This window comes from Dipodomys spectabilis, unplaced genomic scaffold, assembly GCF_019054845.1.
Source record: "Dipodomys spectabilis isolate Male_0828 unplaced genomic scaffold, ASM1905484v1 ptg000148l, whole genome shotgun sequence".
Classification (NCBI taxonomy): domain Eukaryota; kingdom Metazoa; phylum Chordata; class Mammalia; order Rodentia; family Heteromyidae; genus Dipodomys; species Dipodomys spectabilis.
The window spans coordinates 3,178,201-3,191,050 of NW_024870825.1; the positions used below are offsets into that span (position 1 = coordinate 3,178,201).

General features: G+C 48.2%; 1 protein-coding gene across 1 annotated transcript in view; it reads right to left on the bottom strand.

Annotated features, from left to right (window-relative positions):
* Positions 1-74: 74 nt before the first annotated feature.
* The window catches only part of Magi3 (membrane associated guanylate kinase, WW and PDZ domain containing 3), a 155,543-nt gene continuing 142,767 nt past the window's right edge, over positions 75-12,850 (bottom strand). Inside the window, exons 16-21 of the mRNA XM_042692300.1 lie at positions 12,435-12,623; positions 10,820-10,922; positions 10,067-10,193; positions 9,387-9,530; positions 3,685-3,823; positions 75-2,380 (exon numbers count right to left, since the gene is read on the bottom strand). Of these exons, the coding sequence (XP_042548234.1) occupies positions 1,425-2,380; positions 3,685-3,823; positions 9,387-9,530; positions 10,067-10,193; positions 10,820-10,922; positions 12,435-12,623 (1,658 nt within the window). The 3' untranslated portion in view covers positions 75-1,424. The remainder of the gene's footprint in view (positions 2,381-3,684; positions 3,824-9,386; positions 9,531-10,066; positions 10,194-10,819; positions 10,923-12,434; positions 12,624-12,850) is intronic.

Here is a 12,850-nt window from a genome sequence, read left to right on the forward strand (position 1 = left end):
GAATGTTTGTCACTTGGAGGGCTCAGCTCCTTGACGACTCAGCTGCAGCTTTAAAAGGAGAGGAGTCAAGGAAATACAGGCAATGGATTTTTTAATATCTATATAAAAAATAACGAGCAATTTACAGATCTTTCTCTAATCAGAACTTCAGTGTACATATATATATGCATATATATATATATATATATATATAAAGATACTGTACATATATAAACATTTACACCAGGACATCTGCGCTGCGGCTGGAGCGGCGTCTACCTGCACAGGGCCAGGCTATGCAGAGATAAGAGCTGCATTATGACAAGCCACATCACGGTTAAGAAGAAAGGTACGACCCGCGTCACTAATTGTGGGCTATAGAGAACTAAAGTCAGCATTTATCAAGCCTCTTGGTTTCGCTCTAGTCGGTGAGTAGTGAGCCTCACTTTGGGACATGTGTGCCAGCTACAGGTGGGTGCTACATGGGGTTTCACAGGCAGACTTGAGGGAAGGACTGGACACGGTTCTCACAACAGCACAAACCCAGGGTGACAACACACCTTCGAGCCCCTGGACCAGTTGCCCTGGGATGCCTGCATGTGTAGAGGGGGAGTGCTGCCACAGGGATGGAATCCGGCCCGGCAGTGGGGCTGGAGACTATCCACTTCCAACACAGCAGTGGGAAAGGATCTGGGAAGGCATGTCAGCTGAGCAGACATTCTGTCTTCCTCTTGTGTTTGAGCAGCTGAGGATCAAGGCCTGGCTGGCCCAGACTCTGCCCAATGGCTGGCTTTCTCTTCAGCCAGTGAGCTGTGTGTAGTCTGGCTGGTTTCATAACTGCTGCACACTTTTTGCACCCTATTTTGGCTCTTCATATATGCAGTAAAGCTTACGTGTTTAGTAGAACGACCAATTGTCCAGATATGGTGAGCACTCGTTGTGTCCTGTGGCTTCATAGTGACTGAGGCTGGCAGAGGTTGGAACACCATGGCCTGCAAAGACATAAGTCCTAACGCCCCATCTGTCCTACTGAAAACAAGCCCTAAAAGGACATTGCTTTCCTTTAAAATAGGGCTTTGGGGTTCTGTTTTAAACTGGGGTACCATCTGCACCTGTTAGAAGAGGCAGCCATCATCGTTAATGATGGGTCACACCTCTTCTTGAGGACTGTGAACATGCAACATGCTATTGCGCCACCCCAACTTCATCACTGAGCACAGAGCACGGGCAGCAGGTGACATAGCACAAAAACAGCACTGGTGGTAACCACAGGCTAGAACGTGTCACCACGCTGTCTGGCGAGGCTGCCCAGGGGAGGCGCTGAGTAGTGCCAAAGGTCCTGCGTGCGGCCCAAGAGGATGCTCAAATTAAAATGTGCTTGGGTATTCTAACTTGTGGAAAACTGCTTTTGGAAATGCTTTTTTGTGAGAAGATAACGACTTGGGTCAGGGCCGCTTCTCAGCCACACCTGCAGCCCCTGTGGCTCTGTTAGCGCCTGGCACCTTCCAGGGCCCTGGGGTTATGGGCATTTTCCGAGTGCCCTCCTGGCCCTGGTCGGCCACTGCTGCCTCTCTCCCTCTCTGAGTGTCCTGACTGAGTGCCGTCCTCTCCTCTAACGTTTGGAGGCTCCCTCCTGGCTTCTCTCTACTGGAACTCCTTTCTCTAGAGGCTGCCTGCCCTTCCGACCCCTCTTCAGGCTCTGCCCCACTAGCAGTGCTCAAGGTCTTTTTGGCTGACTTGGCCTCCATTCTCTTGCTCTTACTCTCTGGAGACCTGGCTCTGTTTGTCCCCAGTGGACTTGGCTTCAGATCTTTCCTGCTGGCACCGGCTTTCTCTCTTGCAGCGGAGAGCTGTTCTGCTCTGTCACCAGCCCTGCCCGCATCTAGGGATTTGGTTCCGGCACCTTCCAGGTCGTGCGGCTTCTTGGGGCTGGAGGAGCGCGCCCTGCTTTTCCTGCCGTGGCCATGGCCCTGTCCAGAGGCCGCCCTGGCACCCACCTGGCCTTTACTCTCCCCTTTCCTAGGGCTGAGCGAGCCGTCTCTGGGTCTCCCTTTGAGGCCATCTTTCTGAGGACTGGGACTCTTCCCCAGATGCTCCTCTGGATGTTGGTTAGCTGACTTTTTGGGACTTGCAGATCTGCCTCGTGGCATTCCACCGTCTTCTACCTTTAGGAGATACTTCTTGTCACCGTGGTGTGGACCTCTCCTGTTCACAGTTTTCTGGAGAGGAGGCTGATGCGTTAGTTCTGGCTGGTGCTCATGTGAAGTGCTTCTCTTCTCGGGGCCGTCGTCCTTCAGCTCCGCCTCTCCGCGTGCGGGAGCGGTGTGTGGAGGGGAGGGGCACGGAGGCTGCTCCTCGTAGATCACACTGAGAGAAGGAGGGCTACTCGTGTCCCCGTCACCTACAGAAGGGTCCAGGGTGACAGTGTTACATTTGGAAGCAGAACCGGGCACAAGCCCCTTAAACTGAACGGATGCATGTTTACATATCTCTCTGTGAAGCAGACATGGGCAGACACTGGAGAACATGTGCTGATAAATTGCTGATATATGTAAACACTTCATTTTATAATTATGTATAATTAATGAGCTAAGTAATGTGTGTCCTGTGAATTATTTGTAGAGCCAAAGCAGAAAGTTACAAGAAATGATAATAAAATTGGACTAAACTATCTTGTCCACAAGGTTTACAACTAGGGTATTACCAATGGATATATCCTTAAGAGATATGTCAAAATCATTAATAAATGTGAACAACTTCCATGAATATTTGTAAGCATTTTTCTTGAGCTATGCTGGCCAAATTCAATGCCAAAGGAGACTTGAGAAGTGAGAAGGTAGAAACAGATGCATATAAAGGCATCATTTTTAATTAACAAGAAAACAAAAGGAGGAAGTGATTTATAAGACATGCAAATTTACCAAGTCTTTTTAAGGAAAGACCAAGAAAAGCCCTGAAAGCCTTAATGTTGCTCAGGTTTCACGTAGGAGCACAGACCGGAAGGAGCCAAACCTGAAGGAGGAAGAGAAAAAGCCTAGGACTATGTGGAAACAATGAGCGTGGTGAGCAAAGATGTCCCTGGAATGCATGGCTCTCAAGCAGATGGCAGAAGGCAAAACAGAGTCACAAGCTGGAAGGGGACGGGACGGCAGGAAGTCATGTCCACACTTGCCCTAGAAGGCCTGGGCTAGGGCAGACAGGGGCTAGGGCAGACAGGACCAAGGCCAAGGGACTACATGACTGCCTTTAACTTCTAGCGTGATGCACTCAAAAGACAGTCCAAACTACACGACGAAGCCAAGGAAGCTGGAGTTGGTGCAGGAGTACAGACCTGGTCTCTGGTCCAGCTCTGTGCCTCTAGGGCTTTTACAAGTAACAGGGATTCCTGAATTTCTTACGAAAACTTGTCATTAAGAGGTAAACTGGTCTTATTGTAAGGAAATAAACTTTTTTGGTACTGTGTAACTAGCCATGGAACAGAGAAGCTGGGAGATTCTTACCAGTTTACTGCGGCATTTGAATTGCTTGCCTGTCTTACAGGCGGATACTTTTACATGAAATGCCGTTTCAACAGACACCCGCTGGAAGCCCCTTGTTGAGTTACACGCAGCAGCTGCCTGGTGTTGGTGGCGCCTGCCTTTGAGTTGGCTATAGACTGTCCCCCTCCAACCCTTGCACGTCTCAGTGCTGCACAGCCCCGCTCACCGTGGTCAGGAATCAGGCCGGATCCTGGCCTCAGGAGAAGCAGCACTTTATTTCCTCCAGCCTGGATGAGCTCGATGGCTCGAGTGTGGGTGATGCCTTGTGTGGGTTCCCCATTGATTTCCACAATCTGGTCACCGACCTAGAAAGGACAGAAACAGTCACGTGCAGCTGCCCCCCTCGAGCTCCCGCACAGAAGCAGTCTCACCTCAACGTGCCGCATGCCCGTGTCCACCAGAGCTGAGGCGGAACATTAGGAAGGGATAAAGTATGCCTTATTTACCCCACAGAGACCTACGTGGGAAGCTTTTATATGGCTAACAAGTCAGTTATCTGGTGATCTTGGAATCATGAGTCCAATTCTAAGTTTTTCATGACAGGTGCAAGAAAGGCCTTTGGCTCTACCCCTGGCACCTCAGAAAAGAAAGCAAAGGTTTTCTATGAAAAGAGAAGCAGTAGAAGAGGTGAGGTTTCTACAAACCAAACTACACCAATTTCTGCAGTGTGCCTTTGAACCAGAGGTGCTATACTGAGGTCTAGAGACAGGCTTGGACCCGTCCCACCTGGTGCTGTCTTTGCCTAGACACCCGGCTGGGCAGAAGATTTAGTCTCACATTCTACAGAAATGAAACTTGGGGGATAGGTCAATAGCAGCACTTGTCTAAAACTAATTATTAGCTGGACACCAGAGGTTCACAACTGTAGCTATTTAGGAGGCTGAGATCCGAGGATCGCAGTTCAAAGTCTGAGAGACTCATCTCCAATTAACCACCAAAAAGCCAGAAATGGAGCTCTGGCTGAAATGGTAGAGCACTAGTCCTGTGCAAAAAAGCTCAGGGACAGCGCCCAAGTTTAAGTTCCAGGACCACCACACATGCATGCCCATACTTTCTGAGTTTGAAGACACAATATTGCATTTCTCACTTATATGTGTAATTCAGACTTACAAATAATGACAAGTGTGAAAGGGAGACTGGGGAGGAGGAACCAGCAGGTGAGGAGATGGGGAAGGACTCAGTGAGGGGTGGATGTTGCCAGAGTACATGAAAACAAGGAAACACATCAAAAGACTTGACAAGGACTGGGAAGAGAGAAAAAGTAATGAAAGAGGCGCTGAGTTTGATCAAAACGTACATTGTTGAGTATTACAATGCTCTTTGTACAATTTATGTTAATAAAAATTAAAATCTACCTCATGGTGACATGTAGCTGAAGGGTATCTGCCTCAAACCAGAACAGAATAGAAGACGACTGCAATTCGCAAAAGCAAATAGTACAGGTGTTTTAAAGAGCTTACTAAAACGATTGGTAAGTAATACACAGGGCCTGTGGGGTCCGGTGTGCCTAGGTGTACAGCACAGTTGGTGGTGAAGAATGGGGCTTGGGTGTCCATGTCTATAATCCCCTGGCTCTGCTCCTTTTTCAAGCTCTGGGCCTGCTTTCTTCACAGTTAAATGGGGATAGTAGCACCTAACTACTGGGGTGACTGGGAGACTGAACTGAGCCCCAGTGACTGCCCACCAGCCAGATGAGTGCTGTCAAATGCATTACTAGCACTGTATACAATACGCCACACTGTATAAAATTTTCACATGCTCTGTGAAAGAGAAAACAGTGTCTCATTGCAGATGTAGGGCGACGTGCTCCAGTCTTGAAATGGAGGTAGGAGGCCCTTGGAGACAAGGCCAGGAGACTGACTACCTGTTACCAGGCAGCACAACTAAAACAGTCTTTGGAGATGGGACTTCAGGGGTGGCTGGCTGGCTCATTACAGAGGGAGCTCTTTGACTTGCACAGCCCCAGGACTCTGTAAGGAAACCCCGCCACAGGGAGTGAGCATCCCTAAGTGTAGGATGTACATCTCCTGACACAGTCCAACTTCAGGTACTCATTCAGTTATGGCAACAGCAAACAGACCGAGGCAAATGAATGAAAAGAACTTAAACACCAACAGAAGTATGACAACACTAGCAGGCTGGAGAAAAGTGACAGTATCTAGAACATGCTTTGAGTGTTATCTTCTGAACATAAAGTATTTTGTTCATTTTAGAAACATTCCTTGTCTGTAACTATAGCCCTATACCATTTTTATTTTGGTCTAAAAGACAAAATGCAGGGCTGGGAAGGTGGCTCAGAGGTAGAGTGCTTGCCTAGCATGCATGAAGCCCAGAGTTCAATTCCTCAGTACCACATACACAGAAAAAACTGGAAGTGGCACTGTGGCTCAAGATGATAGAGTGTTGGCCTTGAGCCAAAGCAGCTCAGGGACAGTGCCCTCAGTTCAAGCCCCAGGACTGGCAAAAAAATAAATAAAAATAAAATGCAAATCAAGCTGTAGTTGAACAGATTTACCACCAGGTGTCAGTTTTGTTTAACTTCAGAATTGGTTTTAAGATAAGCCCTCAGGTTTGGGTACCGGGTTCCGGACTGCACAACACTGACGTTTTAGTCTAAAAACTAAAAATGTAGTAAGAATACAATGGGGAAAACATCTTTTGACAAATTGAGAATGAGCACTCAAGTTCAGTTTTGCATTAAAAACATAAGATTATGAGGTAAAGATGGCAGAGAAGAAAGAACAGAGAAATGATAGTGGAGAGAGGAGAAGCAGGAGGGTCAGAAGTGAAAAGAGAAGGCAGCTGCACCTGTCTTCTCGGCTAACGGCTCCAATGGTGCTGCCACTGCCCGGCTCCATCTGGCTATGAGATCCACGTTCCTGTCTGCCCCATCTGCTTGACTGTTTCTGCTCCACTCACTGCAGGCCTCAGAGCTCTGTCTGGTCCACTGCTCTCTAAGGTCTCCCGGCCTGCCCTGTGAGCAGCACATGCATCCACACTGGCCATTCCACCCCAACTCAAGTGCCATCTGCCTGCCACGCTGGTGTGTGTGTGTGTGTGTGTGTGTGTGTGTGTGTGTGTGTGTGTGTGTGTGTGTGTGTGTGTGTGTGTGTGTGTGTGTGTGTGTGTGTGTGTGTGTGTGTGTGTGTGTGTGTGTGTGTGTGTGCGCGTGTAGAGTTCTGAGGTGTGGAGGGTTTTCTACCCCAGTGTCTATTCAACCCCAGTCCTCTCAATCAGCAATCCTTTTGGGACATTGTCTCTACTCGCCCTCTTCTAACATGGATGCCAGGTCGTTTTGAGGAAGGATGGTATCTTCCCAGCTCTTTTAAGGCCAGGCACAAAACTTTGTAAGTGATATGTTTGTAAGTAGAGTGGGTGAGGAGTGAGTGCAGCCACCCACACGTCCCCAGCTCCCCATCCTCCACATACCCAGGCACCCTCACAAGCTAGAGAGAAGAAAGCCTCTTCCCTAGTGCACTGAGGAGCCTGTCTAGAACATCCTGCCTTTATGTACAGCCCACCTGGTTATCAGTGAGTTAACTATTTTGTAAAGTGAAGCCTACAGTTTTTTTGCATGTATTTTAGTTTTTTTTTTGTTAGCTGTGAAAATATAAAAAGAAAAGGAAATATAAGACATAAGAAGTGAAAAGACCTTCCATGCTCCTGACTGGCAGAATTAATATGAAAATGGAAATATTGCCTAAAACACATCTCTATTAAAATCCCAGCATCATTTTTTCAGTGAGATAGAGAAAACAATCCAAAAATTCACATGGAATCATAAAATGCCCCAAATTGTAAAAGCAGGGAAAGCAGTGCTGTAGATATAACACTACCAAACTTTAAACTCTACCACAGTGCTATAGTAATGACAGTAGCTTGGTAGTGGCACAGAAACAGGTCTGAGGACCAATTGAAGAGAATAGAGGAACCAGAATAAACCCACGGAGAGCCATCCATCTAACATTGGATAAGGAAACTAAAACTATAGGCCATTAGAAAGACAGCCTGTTTAACAAATGATGGTTCTGGGAAAAGTGGATACCCACAGGCAGAAAACTGAAACTGGACATTTATCACCGGGCTGGGGCATCCGTTCAATGGAAACCATGAAACCATCATAGGAAGGAGTGAGAGAAACATTAGCACTCCTTGGCACAGAAAAGATCTATGAGTACAGCAAACCAAAGAAAAGACTTGATATTTATCAAGTCTCATTTTGGAGACTACATCAAACTCAAAAGTTTCTGCATGGTAAAGGACATAGCCAACAAGTTAAACAGACAACCTACAAAATGGGAGGTTTTGTCAGGTGCCGGTGGCTCATATCTATCATTACCCAGCTCCTCAGGAGGCTGAGATCTGAGGATCATGGTTCAAAAGCAGCCCGGGCAGGAAAGTCTTTTTTTTTGGTCAGTCGTGGGGCTTGGGCGCTGTCCCTGTGCTCTTCAGCTCAAGGCGAGCACTCTACCACTTGAGCCACAGCACCACTTCCGGTTTTCTGGTGGTTTATTGGAGATAAGAGTTTCATGGACTTTCCTGCCCAGGCTGGCTTTGAACTTCGATCCTCAGATCCTGAGTAGCTAGGATTATAGGCCTCTGAGCCACTGGCACCCGGCGAAAGGTTATGAGAATTTGTTGTTGTTGTGAGCGCTCTACCACTTGAGCCACAGCACCACTTCATTTTCTGGTGGTTTACTGGAGATAAGAGTCTCATGGAAGTGGTGCTGTGGCTGAAGCGGTAGAGCACTTGCTTTGAGCTGAAGAGCTGAGGGACAGCGCCCAGGCCCAGAGTTCAAGCCCCACGATCGTCAAAAACAACAACAACAACAACAGGAGGTTTTTGCCAGCTACCCATTAGACAGTGGCCTAATATCACGAATATAGAGAGAATTTAAAATCCTTGCCAGGTGCCAGCAGCTCATGCTTATTATACTAGCTACTCAGGAGGCTGAGATCTGAGGATCGTAGTTCAAAGCCAGCTCACGCAGGAAAGTCCATAAGACTCATCTCCAGTTAAGCACCAAAGAATCCAGAAGTGGAGCTGTGGTTCAACTGTAAGCTTGCTCCCCCATTCCAGAAAGCAGTGTGGAGGCTCCTCAAAAAATTAAACATAGAACTATTCCATTCACTCCAAAAGACGCAAACCAGGCTACAGTAAAGTCTGTACAACCATGTTCACTGCAACACTATTCACCATAGTTAAGATATGGAATCAGCCCAGAAGCCTCTCAATGGACAAATGGATCAAGAAAATCCGGTATATATATAATGGGATTTTACTTATCCATAAGAAAGAATGACATTGTACCATTTATAAAGAAAGGAAAAGAAGAGGAGGATGCGGCCAATAATTCAATGTGTATCCTACAAAATTGAGAAGAGGGAAGGGGTGGGTGAATGTTGAAGATGCATTGTACTCATAATGTTTTGTTAACCAGCAACCCTCTGTACAACTACTGAAAGATAATTTCTTTAAAAATGCACAAAATGACTCCATTTTGGAGATTAAAAAAAAAAAACAGGTGGAGTGGGGGAGTGGCTCAGAGGCTTGAGCCTGAGTCTTTCCACAGTAAGCCCGACCCAACAGGCAGCCAGGATGGACACACCTATTACTCTTGGAAGGAACTGAAGATTCTCTTTTGTTTTATTTTTCTCAAGACTTTAATGAAATGGAAATGTATTTTTCTTATCAAGGAAGAAAGTGCTTTCTGTGTGAGGCTGCCATGGTACTGCGTGCGGGAGGGAGCCACGAAACTACTGGGAAGACAGGTGGTTTAGGTTTTACGGAAGGAAGAATCCTGCTCCTAGATTCAGGCTTTCATTCACTTTAAACCATTTATTTTCAGATGCCCGAAGTCCACTCACGTGAATCCTGCCATCTCTGATGGCAGGCCCGTCCTCAGCAAGGCGGAGGATGAAGAGCCCCATGTTGTACTCCTTCCCGCCTCGGAGGCTGAAGCCAAAGCCCCGAGGGCCTCGCTCCAGTTCCACGGGGCAGCAGCCAAGGCTCTGGAAGAGAGAGGTGAAGAGGAGGCAGTTCTCAAGTACTGCCTTGTCTACACTGTGAAGGACAGCCTTTATAGCTTGGAAAATCAATTTAGTCTCTCTACGCACATGGCTACAGCATAAACAAATATGCAAGCTTTGGTTGGAGGATAACTTGCACTTTACAAACAGGGCAGAAATGTCTTCTGGTTGGTTATTGTGCAACAGAACCCTTAGAGAACAGTAGGAAGTGCTCCCTTTAAAAGGATTAAGTGAGATTTTCCTGAAAAACAAGCAAAAAAACCAAAGGCCTCCACTGTGATCAGCCCTGGCCCCAGGTTCTTGCAAGTATCTAATCAGCATTCAAATTCCTCTTCCTCTAGGGTAAACTTTTCTCTCACTCTTTATGTTCTCTCACAGAAGCAAACCAAGCAAATACTAAGCACAAAGCAGGTTTACAATTACTAACCCTTGGGGAAAAAAAAAAAACTGCTGTGAACACGTGTAACCAAAGTTCACCTGTCTGCGTGTGCGTGTGAGCGCAGCATGTGGATGTGTACCTGACTGTGTCGGCCACCCACCACCGAGATCACGGCAGTGTCGGGCTGCGCAAGGTGCTTGTGGTCGGACCACGAGTGTCTGTAGGAGACGGGCCCATCTTTTCCACCTTCTCCTTCCAAGGCCATTCTGGAAGAGAGAAATCAGGCACTGACTGAACAGAGAAAATGAAAAACAGTTTGGAAAAGTAGATTCATTTCGTTTCTCCTCAAGTGTCCCCTTGACAATCTCCATCTGAACTCTGCTAGCAAGACAGGCCACTTAGAACTGGGATGATGAGCTCAGCAACCCCATTTGCTTCATAGTGTACTGGTGCGGTGTCTCTCAACAGCTGTGCTTACATAGCTGAAGCAGACTCTGGGCAGCTAAGTGTGCCCTCGTCACCAAGAGAAATGGCTCTCCTGTAGCCAAGAAATGCCTAGGCAGATGCTGAGTTTCTGGAAATCTAGACTTTGTTCTATGACCAATATTTTCAATAAAAGAATTATGTAGAAAAAGTGTCCGGCTCTGCTCAAGTGGTCTGAGAAGACACTTGGTGCTTCCCCAACCCATACTAGGTGGCCACAAGTAGCAGAGCTGGAGGCTGCTGTCATGCCCAGACACTGCCCGTGGTTGTGCGTGCTGGGAGGGAGGCCGCTGGAGTGGCGGCATAGCAAAGGTTCGGGAGGGAACGTCCCGGCAGCTGGCTTCCACACAGCTGCAGGGGCGGTGGGGAGCAGGGAAGCGGAGGAAACCCTTAAACCCACGAAGCCCACCTGTCTACAGGCAGGTGACGGGCCTGTGCCTGCCCCGCAGGTCTGTGCTGCAGAGCTGGGCTTTGTCTGGCGGAGCTCGTTCCTGACGGTGGGCCGTGATGCTCTGGTGATAAGAAAACAGAGGAGATCAAAACATGCACAGAAGCCATGCATGCCATGCACGGTGGCGCACACCGAAAGCAGGGCATGTAGGAAGAAGATTTCAAGTCCAGGCCAACTTGGACAATGTTTGTGGGACCCTGACTCAAAAAAGAAAACAAAATACAAAGGGCTGGAGGCATGGCTCAAGAGTGGAGTGCTGGCTGAGCACAGGCGGCCCTGAGTTAAACCCGGGCATGGGACAGCAGCGCTGGAGGCTCACGCCTGTCGTCCTCGCTCTTCAGGAGGCTGGGGACAGTGGCCAGGCCTGGGCAGGAAAGTCTGAGATTCTTACCTACACTTTTAACCACCAGAAAGCTGGAGGCGGCTCAAGTGGCAGAGCACTGGCCTTAAGCACAAAAAGTTAGGGACCACGCCCAGGCCCAGAGTTCAAGCCTCAGGACTGGCACCAAATAGAAAAAAAAAAAGGAAAGTTAAAAATCAAGGAACACAAGCTGGGTGGTGTTCACCTGTCGTCCCAGCACTTGAAGGCTGAGGTGGGAAGATGTCTTGTGCTCAGGAATTCAAGACCAGCAAGGCTCACAATACCCACGAGAGGTGGGGGAGTGGGAGAAAGGGACAGGCATGCACAGAAGCGGAGGCGGGGAGGGGAAGAGAGGGAGGGGCCCAAAGAAGGAAAGACCAATGATCGAGAAGCTGACGGGGAAATACGATCATGTATAATAACACTGCTGTAAGAGGAATTTTTACATCAAAGATGGCTCCTTTACAATTTTGTTTTGATCTCACTGGTTTCGCAAGGTCAGGAGAAAACAAGAGGAGCACTACATAATTACTTAGCAATCACAAACAAGGAACTGTGCTGACACAAAACATCTCTAATTGGAGACTCTCACTGATTAAAAGGCAGCAAGGCAAGCCCCTTCCTGAGCTGCCGGTTTGCATTTGACGCTCTATTTGCTCACTGTCCCCCAGCCCTTTGGGAATGCTGCCCAGAGTAAAGGCCCGTGCCCCACAAGACTCAGGATCAACAGCGCCTTCCTCTGAGCTGTTTAACGGATCTTCTGTCACTCAAGCTGAGGCCTACGGCATTTATTAAGAAAACCAGGGGCTGGGAAGGTGGCTCAGTGGTAGAGCGTTTGCCTTGCATGCCTGAGGCCCTGGGTTCGGTTCCTCAGCACCACATAAGCAAAAAGAAAAAAGCCGGAAGTGGCGCTGTGGCTCAAGTGGTAGAGCGCTAGCCTTGAGCTGAAGAGCTGAGGGACAGCGCCCAGGCCCAGAGTTCAGGCCCCACGACTGGACCCCCCCCCCCCAAAAAAAAAAAAAAAAGAAAACTAGATCTGAACAGAATTTGTAAGCAAGAGCGGGCCCTGGCTAGCGGGAGACCTTAGGATAAGTTGTCTTGAAAGCTCATTGGATGGAGAAGGCGAACAAGGAGACCCGAGGGCATAGGAGCGGTGGCTGTGGGGATTTCCGAGACCAGCTTTTGGAAAGGCAGGGCGCTACCGTTCCTCACCCTCTTCCGCAACGACCACGGTCAGTGTGACCGTGACTCCGGCATCTTTGATCAGCTGCACAATGCTGTCATGGGAGAGCTCAACGATGGACTGCCCATTCACTGCAGAAATACGATCGCCAACTCTCAGTTCTCCACAGCGGTCCGCCGGGCTTCCTTCTATGACACGGCCAATTTTGTGAGGAATAACTGTGGGAAAGAACCCCCTAGTTGTTCAGTTATGTATGAAATCTGCTCCTGTTGGACTTATCATTATTGTTACTATTTAAAAGTTCAACACAATAACATCAAAGAAAACTCTTTAGCAAGTGCCAGGTGCCAGTGGGTCGTGTCTGTCATCCTAGCTACTGGGGAGGCTGGGATTGGAGGATTAAGGTTTGAAGCCAGCCCGGGCAGGAAACGCCATGAAACTCATC